The 21,202-nt window shown below is 46.3% G+C and overlaps 1 protein-coding gene across 2 annotated transcripts in view; it reads left to right on the top strand.

Annotated features, from left to right (window-relative positions):
• Positions 1 to 21,202, top strand: part of RASSF2 (Ras association domain family member 2) — a 131,510-nt gene that overhangs the window by 105,058 nt on the left and 5,250 nt on the right. For both annotated transcript variants that reach the window (XM_075346175.1, XM_075346176.1), the window contains exons 6-9: positions 1,793 to 1,956; positions 4,062 to 4,163; positions 8,177 to 8,228; positions 9,994 to 10,115. In XM_075346175.1, coding sequence (XP_075202290.1) covers positions 1,793 to 1,956; positions 4,062 to 4,163; positions 8,177 to 8,228; positions 9,994 to 10,115 — 440 coding nt within the window. The remainder of the gene's footprint in view (positions 1 to 1,792; positions 1,957 to 4,061; positions 4,164 to 8,176; positions 8,229 to 9,993; positions 10,116 to 21,202) is intronic.

Raw genomic sequence — 21,202 nt, forward strand, 5'->3', positions numbered from 1 at the left:
TTCCGCATTGTTTGATCCTTCTCAGTCCCTGAACCAGAACAGTACCACCGGCCTTACCTAGATTCCAGGGTATTCAAAAAAAGGGAAAAAAAAAAAGGGTCAGAAGTGTTTTTTTTCTTGTGTTTTTTTTTCCTCTTTATCTCTGGGTGTTGTGGAGGATCTTGTGCTGTTATGGATGTCACACAATTAGCTGGGCGAGTCGATCAGCTTACTTCTCAGGTTAAGGATATATCCGATTTATCTTGCCCAGACACCTGTTTTAGAATCGAAGATACCTTTACCGGATTTGTTCTCTGGGGATCGGTCTAAATTTATGAACTTCAAGAACAATTGTAGGTTATTTTTTTGCCTTGAAACCCAAGTCCTCAGAGTCTTCCAGGCAGCGAGTTCAGATTACCGCTCTGCTGCATGGTGGCCCCCAGGTTTGGGCGTTTTCCCTGGCGCCTTGGGATTCTGTTCTTGCTGATGTGTTGTTTTTTTTTTTTTTTGTTTTTTTTTCACACTCTAGGGTTGTTATATGATGAACCTAATGCTATTGATCAAGCCGAGAAAACTTTATTGGCTTTGATCCAGGGTCAGGAACCTGCAGAGATATACTGTCAGAAATTTCGTAAGTGGGCGGTTCTTACTGAGTGGAATGATGCAGCTCTTGCGGCTCTCTTTCGGAAGGGGTTGGCAGAGCCTGTAAAGGATGTTGTGGTGGGCTTTCCCGTCCCCTATGGTCTTGATGCCTCTAGGTCATTGGCCATTCAGATTGATAGATGTTTATGTGAACATAAAACAATGCATGCAGAGGGGTTGCTCTCAGAGTGGTATCTGGAGCCTATGCAGTGTGATGGGGTCCTTTCTAGGGTGGAACGACAGGATTTTAGGCGGCGTAATCTGTGTTTCCTCTGTGGAGACGCATCTCATACTATTTCTGTCTGCCCTAAGCATGAGAAACGATTTACATCACAGGAGGGGCTGGGGAATATACATCACAGGAGTGGCTGGGGGCATATACTGTACATCACAGGAAGGGCTTGGGGAATTTACCTCACAGGAAGGGCTTGGGAGCATATACCTCACAGGAGGGGCTGGGAGCATATACCTCACAGGAGGGGCTGGAAGCATATACCTCACAGGAGGGGCTGGGAGCATATACCTCACAGGAGGGGCTGGGAGCATATACCTCACAGGAGGGGCTGGGAGCATATACCTCACAGGAGGGGCTGGGAGCATATACCTCACAGGAGGGGCTTTGGGCATATACATGTCTTCAGCCCCTTGTGTGATGTATGTGCCCCCAGTGTCTCCTGTGATGTAGGTGTCTCCTGTGATGTATATACAGCAGTCCCAATGTCTCTTATGTGATGTATATGCCAACAGCCCCTTCAGTCATTTGTGTCTCCTGTGATTTATATACACCAGTCCCTGTGTTTATGTGATGTACAGTATATGATTTACCAATCATATTATCACAAAGAGTTGATTGCGCTCTAGACCGAGACAAACCCGGAAAAGCAGTTGAGAGAAGCAACATAAGTTTCGCCAAACATCACAGCCACACCAAACAGAAGCAGCTCCAACCACCCCAGTAGGGATGAGTTAATTGTTTGACCAAATATTGCCTGTTCATTTTAACATTGATCATTTTGTGCGGCCCCCGAAAGTTGGCAGAAATTTCCAAATGGCCCCCGGCAGAAAAAAGGCTCCCCACCCCCCTGCCTTAAACAAAGAGACAAAGAGCTCTACCCTGCAATGGGCTGAGTATAACCAGAATGTATATTATATTTTTTTTTTTTATTCACAGATGATGAAGATGAGGACAAAGCATCTCAGGAAGAAGCTCCTCAGCTCATGCGCACAAGAAGTGATGTTGGGGTACGACGCAGGGGTAATCTCCGCACCCCAGGAGAGCAGAGACGGATCAAGCGCCACCGGTTTTCAATAAATGGACACTTTTACAACCACAAGGTACAAGGTTTACTTGATCATTAAATTGAGATCAAGCTTTCTGATCATATAATGTGTTTAATGGACAAATTAATATATTTTAAAAACTTAGTTTTTTTTTTTATCCCCGCAAAATCACTTAAAGTCCTGGCCATTAGGTGTCTCCCTCTTGTATTATTTGCCGTTCCCTGCATGTTGTGAAATGTACAGAGTACAGAAAGTGGAAGCCGGGTTTTGCCTCTGCTCCTGATCTCCTGTCTGTCAGACTGCATTCAGGCATAAGAGTGGTGGGTTTTCAAAGTGGAGCAGGCACGCCATTGAACAATAATAAATACTGCAATGCATGCTGTGAAATTATGAAAGGGGTCACAGTCCATATAGTGCTGGCAGAATAATAAAGTGGAATTGCCCACTGAAAAAAGTGAATGCAAAGTTGTAGACCAGAAGAATCAAAATATGTATACCATATTGGACTGGTATATGCACAAAAAGCAGTTTTTTTCTTGTGGTGGATGAGGCTAGATTCATGTACAGAGATATTGATGTTTTATGCAGCAGAATTGGCGATTTGTGAAGGCAAATTTGTTCCCTTTGAATTAATGTCTTGGTGAAATGTTCCCTTCTTATCAGTATGATCAGTCCTATATAGATGTAAAGATTTTCATAGAAGATAAATAAAAAATGAAATGTGATGGAGATTCCTATTGCAAATTTCTCAAAAGTAAACCTCTCCACAAAATAAGGAAAAAAGTAAATGACCCTGATTCATCAAGATTGGCATTAATCAGGTCGGCCTTGACCTGATTCAGTGCTGCTTCTGATGTCCGGTGATGTCACGTCAACTTCCGGAATTGGAAGGTGACCTGACATCACCGATGGGATCCAGTCTCCATGAGTGACTGGGCTGTGGGTGGCATTTCATTGCACGTCACCACCCATCATCTCACACGTTCTCTCCTTCACCGCAGAGTGTCACAAGCACAAGCATTGCTGGGCTGTGACATGTGATGAAACTCTGTCCACAGCCCAGTTACTCACGGAGACTCAGTCCCGCCTTGGTGATGTCTGGTCAACCTTCAATTCCGGAAATTGATGTGACATCACCAGACATCAGAGCTCACTGCAGCTCGGGGTCTCGTGATGGGGATGATCGGACAGCAATAGCGCCACTCACAGGCAAAATGGACAACAGAAGGTATTTAGAAAAAGCCTTCTGTCTTGGCTTTACATTGATGTGGCCGCTATGCTTTGTAGTGGACCACCTCTTTATTTGTGCAGTAAAACTTACTAGGCAATACAATTCTTCAGAATGATATGGTTATGGTGATGCCAAACATGTATATATTTTTTTAATTTTTTTTTTAATGATTTTACCTTCTTAAAAAAAATTAGAAAACAAAAGTTACTATGTTTTGATCGCTTCTTATAGTATTTTCTGGCGACTAGAGACCTGTCGGGGGGCCACTCAGTTTGATGATCTGTCTCTTGTATCAAAGTTGTTCTTGCTCAATGTCTCTGTCAACACTCATGGTTCACGCTATCTTGCCTTCCGTCTCCTCTTTTTTTTCATTTGTTACCAAAAACGACCCATTGCATGCGGCCTTCATGACGGACTGACTAGATTACCATCACTCTTGCTCACTAGGTCTTCACTGACTCTTCTGGAATTAATAGTCACTGTCCCTTTCACTTAACCCCGTCCATGGTGGGCTAGTCCCAACGCTTAACTGTTGCTGAGCCTACAGTTTGACAACTTCCGACACAAGTGCTGTGCAATACTTACAATACATTATGCCTCATGCTCTACACCACCATACAATTCACATTCCACAATATGTACTAAAGACGTAGGACATTGTTCACATTACAAGACAATAACGCGATTGGTATCTTGAGGAGCAGGAACATGACAGCCATTGTGCTCCACTCTTATAAGACCTTGAAAGACTGAAATTTGTTTGGGCCACTGGTGATGGGTTTTGCATAGATATTTGGCTTTTGGAGTACATCAAAGCCACAATGCAAATGTGAACAGATCGTATATCGGGCATTTTTTCTAACTGAACATTCTTTTTGATGATATTTCTAGACATATCGGAGCTGACATTTCAATTTTTTCCTTCTAGACATCCGTGTTCACTCCAGCATATGGCTCTGTAACCAATGTCCGGATAAACAGCACCATGTCCACTCCACAGGTCCTCAAACTGCTTCTCAACAAGTTCAAGGTGAGCCATTAGGAGTCACAATACGAACGGACCTTGGTGTCAACTCTCCAGCCATGGCGGCTTCTCAATTCCAGGGCATGTAACAAGGTTACTGTAATGTCATGTGCTACAAATCAAAGTAAACTATCATTTGTAGCATTCCAGGGAACAAGTACATTAAACTGTGCAGTTGGAAAGTAAAAAAAAAAACAGCTTGAAACTACGAAACATTTGGACAGAAGCTGCTAATTTGATAAATAAAATTAAAATTACACCACAAATGGCTCTACTCTCAATGGACCTAGAATCCATTAACCCGTGTCATACTCCAATTATTATACATATTCTCCTCATAATAAAAATTCCATTGCAGCAAATTGGAATAGTGACAATATACCAAATATAATGGAAATTAACAGCAAGCTCATATTACATAACAAATTTGAAAGGAAACCTGCGATATTTAAGAATTCATTCAACTCTTACCATAAAAGATGGAGAGTATGGTTAGACAATTTAATAGTTACTAGATGATTATCGAATCCCAAATATATGTTGACTTCTACTACTCTCTGACAACCTTATAAATTTATAGATTTTCTCAAAGACACTCTACTCCAAAGATACAAAATCCTCTGTTCCTCCCTACCCAACCCTCTCTCTCTCACTTTCTCTCTCTTTTCTCTTTTTCTCTCTTTCTCTCTTTCTCTCTTTCTCTCTCTTTCTCTCTTTTTCTCTCTTTTTCTTTCTCTCTTTCTTTCTCTCTTTCTCTCTCTCTTTCTCTCTCTCTCTCTTTCTCTCTCTTTCTCTCTTTCTCTCTCTTTCTCTCTTCTTTCTCTCTCTTTCTCTCTCTTTCTCTCTCTTTCTCTCTCTTTCTCTCTCTTTCTCTCTCTTTCTCTCTTTCTCTCTTTTTCTTTCTCTTTTTCTTTCTCTCTTTCTTTCTCTCTTTCTTTTTCTCTTTCTTTTTCTCTTTCTTTCTCTCTCTCTTTTTATCTCTGTCTTTCTCTCTTTCTCTCTCTCTTTCTCTCTCTCTTTCTCCTCTCTTTCTCTCTCTCTTTCTCCATTTCCTTGTTTCCTTTTACTCTTTATAATTTTTTTTCCCCTCCTTCTTTGCTTAAGGATAATTCTCCCTTTTACTACTTACCCTTTCCCACCTTTTTTCCTTGATCTTTCCCAAGTTTGCCCCAATAAGGTTGTTCTTCCCTAATTTATACCCCCTAACCCCTCCTTCCTTACCCCCTATATATACTAAATGGTTAATGTAAGTGTACTTATTCATAAATACACAAATTTATTAATGAAATGAATTCTGTTTTATTTGTTCAAACTTAAAATACAATAAAAATGATTGAAACTCAATTCCAGGGCATGTAACAAGGTTACTGTAATGTCATGTCCTACAAATCAAGGTAAACTACCATTTGTAAGATTCCAGGGAACAAATACATTAAACTGTGTAGTTGGAAAGTAAAAAAAACTACTTTTGTTTCTAATTTTTATAAACCTTGTCATATGTTGGCTTTTCTGCAGTGCACCGATCTCCCGCCTCCCTGCTTCTTTCTGTGCCGGAGGGCGGTGCTCTTCTGATTGATTGACAGTTTGGTCTGGTGGCACAGACGTGCTGCTGACCTGAACTTTGCATTTTCCCAGCTGAGGTAGCTTTGCCTCCTCAGTATTGGTGAAGATTTCTGGATCAATGGAAAATAGAAATTAAGCCCTCTGCTCCCTGCCCAGGAGCCCATTTTCTGCTGATGAACTGCAGTAGTAGCCACTAACCTATAAAATGACTAGTTCACTTAAAAATCCCTTTGCTCTTGAGGACAGATTGCAATTTATAGATTAAAAATACTAAGTTGCTTCATTTTTACATGACTGAAAGCCGGCAGCTCCCTGGAGAAATAAAGTTAATTTTCTCCCAGGTGCTGCAATTTTAGTAGTGGCTGTGCACTCCATAACACTATTAACCTTCAGATTAATCCTATAGCTGGAAGTTAAGTGTTATCAGATATGACAGAGTAACACTAAACATATGCTTTCAATATAGATGTGTACCGCCCCGGGGCTCGGCCGGCTGCCGAGCCGCTTTGGATCCGTGCTCGTCGGTGGTTGGCTCGAGCTCCTCCACGGATCCGGGGGTCACGTCGCTCTGAAGAGATGCTGGCGCTACGTGGGGGGTGGTTTTTCGGTGGGGAGGTTCACGGCCGGGGCCGCGGTTGTTTGGGGGTTAATTTTGTGACGCCACCCACAGGTTGTGGTGAGTGAGTGGGCACCACCGCTGCATTGACTAGGCTCCCGGGGACGATGTTGTGCAGCTTGGTGTTGATCCCCTCCATGGCAAGGGTTGGTGGCCCTGGGGGCCCGATTGGGCGAGAGGTGCGGGCGGGGACGGTGTGGTGCGATGCCCGAGCGCACTGTTGTACTCCCTATTCTAATATACCGGAGTCTCTGGTAAACCAAAAGGTTGGTGTCGGTGCCCGCAGCCGGCTGCGCTTTGCCCCTTACCCAGGTTGGTGGTCCCCGCCTTTCTCCTGCACCTCTGTAGTAGAATGCTGACTTCCTTCAGCGACGGGAGTCGGCTCCCTGCTTAGTGGATGTCGGGGGGAGCCCGTTTGCCCGCAGACGCTGGCCTGTGGGATCTCTATGCCTGGGTGGTGGCTTTCTATCCCCCTCGTTGGGCTGTTGCCTTCAGTCGGGACTTGGGTGGGAAAGAACCTAAGGTCCAGACCCCAATCAGTGAATTCTACTCGGTCCAGTGGCTTCTGGGCCTCGTACTGGGTCTGAGTACCCCTCCTGGTGCTCCGGTTTCCGTTCGGTTCCCCGGTTCGGTACCGGCGGGCCACTACCCTGTCCCGGTCCCTGACTGTTCCACCGGCTGTCTTCCCGCCTCCTGCAGGCGGCCACCACCGTCTGCCTCCTGGCCACAGGGTATCCAGGCTCCTACCCAGATCCCTGACAGATGCTACTCCTCTCTACTCCACTTCACCTCCTCTCCTTTTCACTTCCCTAACGGGTCTCTCCGTGTTTTCCCACCTCCGGCTATCCAAACTCCTCGGTGGGTGTCGCCAACTGCCTGGCTTCCCCCCCCCCCCCCCTCCCGGTTGTGAACGTCAAGACCTGCGAGGGGTGACTCTGGGTTTTTAGGTTGGCTGCTGATACCTTTTTTAGGGGCTGGTGTTTGTGCAGGGGGCCTACCTGTGACTACCTGGCTAGTCCAGGGCGTCACAGAATGACTGTACAAACAGTGTATAGGCACTCAGTGCATCATGGCAGGGCCAAAGATTTAAGTGCACCCCCTCAAACATTTAGTGCACCTGCTTGTTCACCCTCTAGCTTAATCCCCCCAAAACATTTAGTGCACCTGCTTGCTTATCCTCTATCTTCAACCCCCCCCCCCCTCAACATTTAGAACACCGCCTTGTTTACCCTTTATCTTCACCCCCCAAAAAAACATTTAGTGCACCTGCTTGTTTACCCTCTATCTTCAAACCCCCCCCCTTTCCCCTTGACTGGCAGCTCTGGCTCCATAGAGCAAGCGAAGGGTGCAGATAGATGGAAAAAGAGCAAATGGGTAGATGGACTAAAATGTTTGGCCTCATCATGATACACCAAGAGCTTGTGCTTGGTTTGGACAATCATTCTGTGCTGACAGTCCCTTTTTAAAATAAATACTCATCTTTCAAGACTGACTGCATTCTTGGTGATTAACCACCAGGTGGCAGCAGTGCTGTACAAACTGAATCTGAACAGTCGGCCTGGGCTTTTAGATATCCTAACTTTCCCCATTGGGGCTCACAATCTAAATTCCCTATCAGTATGTCTTTGGGCGGAAACTGGAGAAACCAGAAAACATACAAGCTGCTTATAGATGTTGGTGGGATTTGAACCCAGGACCCCAGCTCTGCAAAGCAACAGTGCTAACCACTGAGCCACCGTACAGTGTTAACCACTGAGCCACCATGCTTTGAGTGTATATCTAATATAATGCTCAATATGATTGTCTTTTGATTATTCTTATATTTTTCATTGAATTCTAGATTGAGAATTCTGCCTCGGAGTTTTCCCTGTACATAGTGCACACAAGTGGAGGTAAGCGATGGGTGCTGGATCTTCTCTGTGGCCGCCGACACAAGGTGAAGGTTCTGCCGTCAACAATCAGATCATTATCTTGTTTTGATCTGAACTATAATACTTGTGTATGCTCCTCCTTACAATGTGCCCCATGTTCTTTATTATTTTATTTATTTTCTTATTACACTGCCGCTCTGGACCATGGGTTAAGTCTGGTCTAATTTAATTAAATGGAAATAAGCTGCAGTACCAGACACAGCCTATTGACTAAATTGACGCTGTTTTCTAATAAAACGGCTAAAGCTGCCTTCACACTGCATTCCTCTCCGCAATCAGTGGTCCCATTAGGGCTTGTGTTTGAACCACCCTTAAGGCCTCTTTCACACGTACGTGCCTCTGGTACGTGTTTGGTATTTTTCTCACGTACCGGAGACGCATACACACGTAGACCTAGGTATTCCTATGGTTTTGGACACACCTAAGTATTTGCGCACGGAACGTGTATCCATTCCGCACTTACGTGTGTTTCTCACGCCGACATGTCCGTTTTCGCTCCGGCATCACAGGTGTCACACGTAATGCAAACGGACAACACGGATGTGTTCCGTGTGACACGCATCCAAGAGAAGACATGTGTCTGTGAGAAAAAAAACAAAACTTTACTCGCCTTCTCCAGCCCTGCAGTTTCTGCCGCTGCTGTCACTTGCTGCCGATCATTATGCTAATTGAATATTCACTTCACTGCGGCCGGAAGCAGCAGCAGCGGGGAGTTGGCAGGACTGGAGACCGAAGATCAGCACCACGGACAGCGACGCCAGGGACAGGTGAGCAGAAAGTTCCCGTTCTCCGTGAGTTATCACGGAGAACACGCGTAGCCCTAAACACTGCTCACGGAGGGCAAAACGCACCTCTGACACGTCCGTGAAAAACATGCGTGGTTTTTCACGGACATGTGAGAGAGGCCTGAAACGGGTTTCGGACGTATGTGCCAATGGGGCTACTGCCTATAATGGTGCAGATGGAGTCACAGTGTGCTCTTGTGCACCATTTTCAGCAGTATGTGCCTATTGGAGGCGGACACACAGATGCAGTATAGTACGTCTGGGTGTCCGCGTTTAATAGGCATATACTTCCAAAAATGGTGCACGACAGCACATGGTGACTCCGTCTGCACCACTATAGTCAGTGGCCTTGTCGGCGCATACATCCGAAACCTGTTTTGTGGGGGGTTCGGATGGGAGACCCAACGGGACTACTGAAAGGGGACAAGAACACTATTTGAAAGCAGCCTAAACTTTTTTTTTTAATTTTTTTTTTAAATCCTATATATTCCCTTTTGAGTTTTGGAGTAAATGCTTATGTTACACACTTTCTACAGTCACAAATGTAAAATTTCCTGCTCATTAAGTCTCTTTTGCAATTTTGTTTAATTAAAAATTTGACACCTTTTGGCTGTTCTAAACTCTGTTTCCAATTGTTGGCTTCAGAATGAGTTTACTAAGAATCTCTCAGTGAGCTCATTTTGACCACAAGTTTGTAGCTCTTCAATCCGTTTTCTTTTCCCCACATTCCTCTCAGCTCAAAGTTCAGCTCAGAATTTCAGAAAAAAACTTTGCTTTAACTTATTCTGGAGCCAGAAATGTGCAGTGAAACAAACCGCCTATAATCGCAGAGGAGTTGAACATTTTTTTTAATGAAACCCAATTGCAAATATTATTTTTAGCCAAAAATCCATGGCTAAGCCACTGAAGGTCTTCTTCTTTCTGTCTTCAACACCCTACAGAGAAAAGCAAACTCAAAGACTCGGATTATCCACTCATTGCCCGGATTCTGCAAGGTCCATGTGAACAAGTGTCTAAAGTGTTTCTTATGGAGAAGGATCAGATAGAAGAAATCACCTATGACGTAAGCCTCTGCACTCACCATAAATGTCGCCAGTAATGTGTATGGGGATGAAGTAGAAACACAACTTGCCCCTTTTTCAGAGATTACTTTTTTTATGGCATATTCCACCCCGTCCATCCCACCACCTCCTAAATGTGCAGTTAAAGCTCCATGATGGAGCATCCTGGCGTCCTGCTCAAGACAATTCCCAGAAGTGTTACGCATCAGGAGATTTGCCATCTCCTCTAGGTGGCTTCTCCATTTTTGGGGTCTCTTTAGTCATACCTGCCATCTCTTACAGAATGACAAAGTGACCCACGCTTTCCTCTTTAGATAATATGCTGTTCAGTAGGAGTTTGGAGACCATTACGTTATTGTGTGCTCTGTAGCACCCCTGACACTTAAGGCCGCTTTACACACAACGATTTCGCTAACGAGATGTCATTGGGGTCACGGAATTCGTGACGCACATCCAGCCTCGTTAGCGACATCATTGCGTGTGAAACGCAGGAACGACCATTAACGATCAAAAATGTTCACCAAATCGTTGATCATTGACACGTCGTTCTAATCTCAAATATCGTTGCTGTTGCAGGTACGATGTTGTTCGTCGTTCCTGTGGCAGCACACATCGCTATGTGTGACACCGCAGGAACGAGGAACAACATCGTACCTGCGGCCGCCGCCAATGAGGAAGGTAGGAGAGGTGGGCGGGATGTTATGGCCGCTCATCTCCGCCCCTCCGCTTCTATTGGGCGGCCGCTTAGTGACGCCGCTGTGACTCCGCACAAACCGCCCCCTTAGAAAGGAGGCGGTTCGCCGGCCACAGCGACGTTGCTAGGCAGGTAAGTATGTGGGACGGGTGTTAGCGATGTTCTGCCCCACAGGCAGCGATTTGCCCGTGACGCACAACCGACGGGGGCGGGTACGCTTGCTAGCGATGTCGCTGTGTGTAAAGTGGCCTTTAGTCAGAGCTGGAGAACCATTGCTTCAGCAGTCTAGCCATCTCCTGTGTTAGTAAAGGACACTAATGGTGTCCAGTGGGAGGTGGACATGTTGGTCAACTGAGTCCCCCTAAGGCTCTAGAGCTCTGGGGCAACTGCTTTCTTTGTGTTCCCTTTAGCTACACCCCTGATTTCATGGGTCAGTGATGTAGTGTCCTCAGTAGAGATGAGCGAATCGATTTGATGAAAATCAAATATATGTTTAAAATTTTTTAAACATTTGAAGAACCTGGCGAATCTGAACAATTTGCAGAAATAGCTTAAAGTGTTCGCCACCATTTTACACACTGCGGGAGACTTAACTAATTAAAGGAGGCTCTTGTAACCTCTGGGGGGTCCAGGAAAGCTTCCTCATAATTCCTTGCAACTCTGACATCAAAATGTATAATAGTCAACTAATGAGGACAGTCATAGCCTGTATGAAAGCGGAGGCAGGGATTGCAGCAGCCCTATTGTAGTCAATCTGGATAGTGAGAGGATGTAATAGGTCACTGCTCAGTCATAGAGGTAAGGTGAGCAAACCACAAAAAAAGCCGAATAAATATTACAGAGAGACAGGACAGTACTAAAAATCTGTTAAAGGATTATTCCCATCTCTAAGATCCTATCCCAATATGTAGTAGGTGTGATAATAATATTATTAGCAAATGCCAGCAATTAGAAATGTAGTATACTTATTTTGATTCACTAGGTTGCTTACCTCGTGTTCATTGTGTGCCGCCCCCGTGCCGGCAGCCTGCCGCTGCTCGGGTCCGGGCCTTCCGGTGGGTGGCTCGAGGGTCTCCGAACCCGGGGGATCCCGCGGACACTCCGAATGAATAGGATTGGGGGGTGGTGGATGTAGGACATATATGTACGGGCTGGGCCATACTAGGTTCGTGACGCCATCCACGGTATGTGGTGAGTTTGGACACCACTGCTGCAGCTATGGGGCACCCGGGGGAGATGTTGTGCAGCAAGTGGTTAACCCCTCCGTGGGCAGGGATGGTGGCCCCGGGACCCGTTGGGATACGCTGGTGCAGGGAGGTGGGCGACCACAGGGTACTGGTGTACTCACTAGTGAAGGAAACACACGAGTCTCTGGTAAACCAAGGTGATGGTGGTCGGTGCCCGCAGCCGGCTGCGTTCTGGTCCCCCACCCGGCTGGTGGTCTCTTTTTCCTGCACCTTTTGGGTAATGGAGGACTGCCTGTGCTTGCAACTTCAGGAGTCCGCTCCCGGCTGGATGTGGCCTAAGGAGCCCTTGCCCGCAGACGCTGGCCCGTGGGATCTCTGAGCCCTGGCGGTGGCCTGTTATACCCCTCGGTGGGCTTTTGCCTTCAATCTGGACTTTGGGTGGAACAGGACCTCTAGTCCTGGCCGCAATCAGTTAATTAACCAGTTCCAATCGCTTCTGGACCTAGCTTCAGGGTCTGAGTACCCCCCTGTGTGCTCCGATTTCTGGGTCGGTACCCCGGGTCGGTCCTGGTCCACCTCGGTTCCACCGAGCCGTCTTCCCGGCTCCTGCAGATGGAGACCGCCGTCTGCCTCCTAGCCAAAGGCACCAGGGCTCCTACCCTGGTACCTGTCAGTTTTCCTTCAGGCCTCAGACACAGGCCTGACCGCCACTCTCCTTGAACTCTACAACTGAACTCTAACACTTGTCTGACTACTTTCCCGCCCCAGGCTGTCCAGACTCCTTGGTGGGCGTCTTCCAACTGCCTGGATCCGCCCCCTGGTGTGTCCATCTAGCCCTGAGGGGGGGTGACTAGGGTTTTTAGGTTGGCTGCTGTCACCTGTGAGGGAAGGTGTTGTGTGGGGCCCTATCTGTGACTACCTGGCCCGGCCAGGGTGTCACAATTGCATTGCAGTACCTTAAGTATCCACGATTATGATCACAAGCAACTACTGTAACTGTGACTATATGCGTGATCATAACCATGGATACTTAAGGTCCTGCAATGCCCTGGACATGAGGTAAACGACGTGTAAGCCCCTTTCTGATTTAGCTATGTCATTTACTTCATGTTCAGGGCATTGCAGGGCCTTTAGGTATCCATGGTTACCACCACGCATATAGTCACAGTTAGTTTCTTGTGATACACCATTGATACCTAAGGTCCTGTAATGTCCTGAACATGAGGCGAGTGACATAGCTAATCAGTAAGGGGCCTCCATGTTACTGGTAGCACACAGGCTCTGGAAAGTGCTATGGCTTCCCCCCAAAAAGAGAGTAAAGTCTGTGCCCCCAAATCCAAATGTCCCCCGCCAACCCTTCTGAGCAACAAAGTGTGCCTAAACCATATTTAGAATCCACATATTTGGCATTTCTGTTCTGTAGTGAGTAAGCCCACTTAATTTATTAATTAATGGGGTGCGTGTTTCCAGAAGCTTGAGCTGGGCAGGTACAGGGCCCTAGATTGGCAGATTTTACATTTTCACTCATAATAAATTGACACTGGTCAAAACTTTAAATAATTGGTCTGGTCAGAAAGATGAAAACCGGCTCTGGGTTAGACCCTTTACGTCCCTTGATGTAAGGTTGGGATGGTCAGATAGGGGGTTGACAACCTAAGACGTAAACGTATGTCATGGCGCTCGCGTGGGCACTGGAGCTGTGCATGCGCGATCAGCGTCGGAAGCTCAGCGTAAGTGATAGCTGAGTTCCGCTATCACAGCCAGGAACAGTCCAAACACCATTCCTGGCTGTTTAACCCCCTAAATGCTGACCGCTGGGATACCTGTCTACTGCAAACGTGGTAGACCATGCCAGCAGGTGTATTGCAATTGATACCAGCGATCAGACTTGTCGCGGGCGCAGGCCACGACAGGGGGCTACTCGAGACGCTCGGATCCGGGATCGTGGCTGTGGCTCCAGTGGCAGCTGGATTCGGGGCTCGTGCAGCAGCCCGTCGCACACAACAATATGAAGGGGTTATTTACAGGGGAGAGTTTGTCAGTGACGACACCCGTGGGTTGCGGTGATAGTTGGTGACACCGCCGCTGCCTTGGTATCTGGGGCTGATGGAGCGGGGCAGCAGGATTGTATCCCCTCCACGGGTAGGGGAGGTGTTGTCCCGGTGCCCAGGTGTAGGTGCAGTGCTGGAATGCGCTTTGCAGAGATGGACCGGATGATACCGGTGTACTCACTATTTTGAATAAAGTCACACAGAGTCCAGATAGTAAACCAAGTGTCGGATACCGGTAGCCTCTGGAGGGGTGTGCTCGGGTCCCACACACCGATGAACACAACAGGGGCCCTTCCTCCTGCACTCTAATTTGTTGTCTCTTGTGTTGACTAGTCCGCCTGAAATGGGAAAAGTCCATTCCCGGTGTCTTTTCTGTGGGAGCTGTGGCCCGCGAGATCTGACCCTTGGGATCTTTGCAGGCACTTGCAGATGCCCTATCCCCCGCGTTGCGCATCCGTCTCGCTCTATCTGGGCTGCTGGCTAATTGACAAGGTGCTTGCAGCTGTCCTCGCCCTAGGGTCCAGGTACCCCGACTGTGCACGGCCTCCGGACCGGATTCCCGCTGTCGGCACCGGCGGGCTACAACCCTGCCCCGGTCCACTTAAGGTCTCCCGTGACCGGATCTCCATCGCCTGTGGCCCTGCTCTGCTGTCTGCCACCTAGTCAGCTCAGGTAGTCCGGGAACTACAACCCTTGACTACTACTTCACTCCTCTCCCTTCCACTGTCTCCTCAGTTCTGCCTCCTCCACTCTGTGTGTTCCCTCCCCTTCACACCTCAGGACCCCTAGGTGGGCGTCACCATATGACTGGCCCCGCCCACTGGTGTGTCCCTATTGTACTGAGGGGTGACTAGGTATTGTGTACATGGGTGTGGGGTTGTGTTGGTGGGCCAAGGAGGAGGGAATCCTGCACCTGGAAGATGGATGCAGTCTTCTGTGACAACCTGATTTTGTCAGGGCGTCACAGACTAATAAAAGTTAAAAGTCCCATATAGGGACAAAGTTTAAAATGTGTAAAAGTATTTAAAAAATTAAAAAAGAAAAAAAAAATATTTTATACCAATAAATATGTATGTTTTATGTAAAAACAAAAATAAACACAAAAAAGTACATTTTGTATATCCGCCTCCAGAACAAATCAATCCATAAAGCCATCAAACAAATTAACCCCTTCAGTGAACACTAAAAAAAAAATCTGACAAACAAGTGGAATAAAATGCACTCAAAAAGTCACATGTAAATAAAAATGGTATTGCTGAAAGTCATCTTGCCACGCAAACCACAAATAAAAAAAGCTATGGCTCTCAGAATGCAGCAATGCAAAAAAAAGGTTTTTTTCTATAAAATTTTGTTTTTATTATGTAAAAGTGGCAAACATGAAAGTGGTATCGCTTGTATACATACTGACCCGAAGAATAAAGCTAACCTATCATTTTTACGACAGTAAACGGTGTAAAAAAAAAAAATCCTGAATTTCTGTTTCTTCTTGATTTTTGCCTTGCAAAAAGTAAATAAAAAAAAGGAACAAAAAATATTATGGTGCACAAACTGGTATCATTTAAAAACTCCAACTTATCTTGGGAAAAAGAAGCCCTCACATGACTGTCAGCAGAAAGATGAAAAAAAATATAGCCTTCAATTTATAGCCTAAATTTGGTGATGGAATAAACCTTTACTTTATAAAAAAAAAAAAAAAAAAAAAAAAAGGTTTTGGCTGCTATCACACCAAAAAACATTATGAATTTGGTATCTCTGCAATTGTACTGACCTGAAAAATAATGCTGCCTAATGACCACATGGTGAATGGTGTCAAAAAATAAACAATGCCAAATCAACTGCTGAAGATTTGTTTATTCTGCCGTAGAATGGTGCGGCTCACATTTATCCTGTGGTTTGCAGTATGTGTAAATCTCAGAAAACCGTGATTCAGCCAAAATTACCAAGGGAAAATTCACTGTAATGAGGCAGAAGGAGTCACTTTGAATTCCCATCTGGCCTGTGGTCTGGGGTATCCATCTTTTAACACTTCTTTTTAGGCCTGCAGAAAAGTGTGGTCCATAATAGTTTTGTGCACCTTTTTGAAAAGAGGGTCACTCTGAGGCCAAACTAAGTCCGGTGTAGCTCTGCTGCCTAATTAGTGAATGGATCATGAGGGGTTTCACCTGAATTGTGTATTTCGGAGACATAGGTGAAAACCCTAATGGAAGTGCACAGCGTAGAGCACAGGATAAATGTGAGCTGATCCAAAATGTACTGTACTACAAATTGCCACCAACAGCATTCAACTCAACACAGAAAAACAATTCCCCACTCAGGTCCATCATCTGTTAACAGAAATAAAGTGGGCTTCCACATGACTGGTGGCACAGAGGCTTTGGAAAAGTGCTATGGCTCTCCCAAAAAAGATAATTAGCAAAATCTGTGCACTGCAATGTGCCTAAACCACAGTTAACGTCCAAATGTTTGGCATTGCTGTAGTGAGGAGACCCACTTAATTTACGGGGTGTGTGTTTCCAGAAGCACAAGTTAGGCACCATGTACGGGCACTACAATGTACTTGGCATTACAGGGGCTTTGTTGCAGAATTAAAAATTGAACATTTCACTGCGTTTGACTCCAAGGGTGTTTTTCAGAGACAAAATCATCACTACACCAGAAGACTAATTTCCAGGGGGGTGTAACTTCCAAAATGTGTTCAATTGAGAAGATTTCTGCTGTTTTGGCACTTACGGGCTCTGTAATTGCAGTCAGGAAACTACTGTAGGAAATTCTATGCTCCAAAGCACTCTTTCCCTCTTGAGCCCTGTTGTGTGGCCAAACAATACTGTACAGTCACATTTGGCGTATTGCCACTTTCAGGAGAAATTGTGTAACGCATTATGGTGCCTTTTTATTTTTCATCTATTCATTTTGTGAAAACTTTAAATCAGGGGCTAAAACAACATTTTAGTAGTAAAAATGTTATTTTTTTTCGTTATCGCCCAATAGTATAACATTTTGTGACATACCAGTGGGGTCAATATGCTCACTGCACCCCTAGATAATGTTATTGAGAGGTGCAGTTTGTAAAATGGGGTGACTTATGGGGGTTCTGCTTGCTGGCATGTTATGGGCTTTGCCAATATGACATGGCACCCCCAAACCATTACAATTAAATCTGAAGTCCCAATATACTGCTCCTTCCCATCTGAGCTTTGCATTGTGCTTCAAAAGTAGTTTTTGCTCATAGATGAGGTACTGGCGTACTCTGGAAAAGTTGTGTAACAAATTGTATGGTCCATTTTCTCCTATTATCCTTTTCAAAAATTAAAACCTTGGGACTAAATCCTCATTTTAATGGAAAATTGGATTTTTTTATTTTTACTACCTAATGTTATACAGTTCCATGAATCACCTGAGGGTGAAAATTGCTCACTACATCCCTAGATGAATTCCTTCAAAGATGTAGTTTCTAGAAAGGGTTCACTTTTCTCCTGTTTTGGCATGTCAGAGGATCTTGAAATGTGACATGGCGTCCACAATCTATTCCTGCCAATTTTGTGCTTCAGAATTCAAATGGCACTCCTTCCCTTCCAAGCTTTGCTGTGTGTCCAGACAGTAGTTTTCCACCACATATGGGGCAACCCTGTACTCAGGAGAAAGTGGACCATACAATTTGTTGTGCAATTTATCCTGGTACCCTTGTCTAAATGCAAAAATTTGGGTTGAAGCAACATTTGTGCCCATCCTTGTAATGTCCCCATCCTATAGTAATGTCCCCAGCCTTATCCCCATCCCATAGTAATGTCCCCATCCTGTAGTAGTAGTGTGTGTGTGTGTGTGTGTGTGTGTGTGTGTGTGTGTGTGTGTGTGTGTGTGTGTGTGGGCAGGCAGTGGCGGCGGCTGAAAGGGCGCAGTGGCTGTAACTTACCGATCGCTCCCCTCACCTTCCACAGACGCTGGAGTGAAGCTGAGGGGAGTGGTCACCGGCCCCAGATCCACAGTGATTGGAGAGATCGGTCACAAGGCCGGTCTCTCCAATCAGAGCTGGGGGTGGGTGAAACTGCGGTCACCCAGCTCCAGCCAATGATCAGTGCTATAGCTGCACTGATCATAGCTGGATTTCAATGTTTGGCTGAAAAATTACAGTGGCTGTGATTGGCTGAGCGGCGTTCGTCAGCCAATCACAGCCTCTGTAGGTCCGGGGAGGACACACCACCCCTTCTGAGTTCAGGCAGAGGTCCCCTCCTCCCCGAATATAAGGTATTTGCAAAGCGATCGCAGCCACTGGGGCTGCAATTTCGCCATGACGTACTGGGTACGTTATGGGTCCTTAAGTACCAGGGAGCCATGACTTACCCAGTACATCTTAGGTCGCTAAGGGGTTAATGTGCCTGCCTTCACATACACAAAAAAACTCCCCAAAACACACCATTCTTCTCACCTGTCCCACGTTCCCTGCCTCATCTCTGCTCCCGTGCCCCTGTCGCCTATGGCGGCCGGTGCAGAGGCCGCCCACAGCCCCTGTCAGTGATTTATGTCAGATGAATGTTTTGCCGGCGCTGCGGCCCCTGCACCGGCCGCGATAGTCAACAGGGGCACGAGCCTGGGGGCCGCACGAAGCAGCCTGAGGGGCCACATGCGGCCCGCGTGTTTGAGACCTCTGCTCTAGGGGATGCAGGACCTACCCCATGGGACCTGAAGCAGCAGTGCCTATTCCACCAACGCACATCTAAAATCTTAATTCTCCTCTCCACACTGGGCATAAAGGGTTAACCATGTAAGGGGATGGTCTCCATGGGAACGAGTCCCTGGGTAGAGCCAGCCTGGTGGGAGGGGTCAGTCAGTCAGTAGTGAGGAGAGCGTCGAGTAGCACACAGGAGAGGTGTGCGAACATGCCTAAGCTGGGTCCGTGTAACGGTGACCCCGGGGGCACAGGAGAGAGGTCTCCAGGATGGGTACCGAGCTACCACTGGGACCTGAGCACGCACGGGGCACAGGGCCCTAGGTCAAATGTCAAGTTTCAAACGGTTTGGCAAATACCTGCATGATGAGGACACCTTTACGGACTTCATCGAACCAAATAATCCGGGGGCATCAGCAGTAAACTAGGACCAGGGTTTGGACACTTATCTCCTCGCAGGGTCCCCACTGCCCGCTGTACGGAAAAGGAGACTGTACCCCAAAAGGGACAGTCGGGGTTCCCAAACGCTCCACGCTGCGGGGACTCAATCTACAGAGAGTGCCGGGGATAGAGCAACCTGGGTCACTACATTGGCACTGATACTCCTGGGACCGGAATCAGCAAGCCGAGGGTCCATGTGAGTAGAGACTGTTAAAGTTAACCTGATGTGGTCTCCATCATTATACACCATACATCTGCCAGGCACAGCCCTACCTGCGGAGGGCCTATCACCATAGCTGCCACTATCACCGTCCCTGGGAGTACCCACGTTGAGCAGCGGCGGTTCGCCACTCTTAACCGCAATCCGCAGGTGGCATCACGAACATTAACTCTATTATCCCCTGCAAATATCCCCCTTTTATTAAGCGGGCATGGGACCAGGCAACAGCCACCTGAAGTGACATTCCCGTTTGCAACTGCCCGGGACAGAGTACCCCCTTCCCTGGGCGACACATAGGCACATGAGAGGCTCTGCAAATGCAACATGGCATCCACTATCTATTCCATGCAAAATTCAATTAGTGCTCGCTGCCTATTGAGCCCTGCCGTGCACCCAAACAGTAGACTTCCACCACATATGGGGCGTTAGCATACACAGGGAAAATGGCACAACAAATTGTATGGTCTATTTTCTCCTTTATCCTTGTGAAAATGAAAGAAATTAGGGCTAAAGCAACATTTTTGTGGAAAAAAGTAACATTTTCATGTTTTCCTTCTACATTACTTTAGTTCCTGTGAATTGCCTACAGGGTTAATAAACTTCTTTAAATGTGGTTTTGAACACTATGAAGGGTGCAGTTTTCCAAATGGTGTCACTTTTTGGTATTTTCTATGACCTAGGACCATTAGTCATTTCAGATGTGATGTGGTCCTGAAAAAATTGGATTTGTAAATTTTGTTGAAAAAATAAGAAATTTCTGATTTTTTTTTTTTTTTTTTTTTTTTTTTTAGCAAGTTAGGTTAAAAGTTAGTTTAAAAAAATTGTGCTTTTGTAAAGTAGACTTATTTATTAATGATTTTGTATGATATTTCACTTTTTTTTTTGTCAAATTTTTGTTAACTAAATGCAACTGATATTGACCAAAATTTACCACTAACATGAAGTACAATGTGTCAGGCAAAAACAGAATCAGAATCACTCAGATCCGTTGAAGCGTTCCAGAGTTACTTTTATAAAGGGACACTGGTCAGAATTGTACAATTTGGCCTAGTCTGGAAAGTTAAAAAAAACAGGCTAGCTGGTGACGGGGTTAAAGGGAATCTGTCAGTAGGATCAACCCTCCTAAGCCATCTATATGGGTATGCAGGTCATAGAAAGTTGAATAAAATGATATCTTGATACTTGCAATCTGATGTCTTCTCCCAGAGTAATCGTCGTTTTTCTTATATGTAAATGATCTGTTAAGATCTATGGGCCGGACATAGATCTCCGTGAGGATCTGCCTTCAGAGCTTATTATAAACAGAAGGGCAAGTGCCGGTGTGAGACATGTAATTGTGACGCCCTGGCCTATCAGGTTGTGACAGGGTATTGTGCAACCTGCCCTTCTGCACGGTATCCAATCCTCCTTGGTTAAGGATCCTTGTCCTTTGGTGTTGCTAAAATCAGAGCCAGTCAAAACCCTAGGAATGCTTTACACCATACCCACCATACACAAAATTGGGGGCCTGAAGAGAATAGGGCTGCCCACTTGGGGGGTGGGTAGGGGAAAGTGAAAAAGAGTTGTCGTGTGTTGGAGGAGAGAGAGGAGGTCAGGAGCAGGGCTCCTTGAGTCTACTAGGTGGCAGACGTTGGTCTGGGCCTGGTAGGAACTGGAACCCCGGTCGCAGGGGATCGTGTCAAGGGGCACGGACTTGCCGAGGAGGGCAGCCGGCGGCCTTGAGCCATCTCCGGGCAGGGGCCAGGGCACGACGGGGCACGTGGACCCTAGGCCAGGAAGTAGCTTCAAGCGTCCCGGTAATTTACCCGACGGGGGTGAAGTCTTCAAGATTCA

Source organism: Anomaloglossus baeobatrachus, chromosome 4 (assembly GCF_048569485.1).
Source record: "Anomaloglossus baeobatrachus isolate aAnoBae1 chromosome 4, aAnoBae1.hap1, whole genome shotgun sequence".
In the NCBI taxonomy this organism is placed as follows: domain Eukaryota; kingdom Metazoa; phylum Chordata; class Amphibia; order Anura; family Aromobatidae; genus Anomaloglossus; species Anomaloglossus baeobatrachus.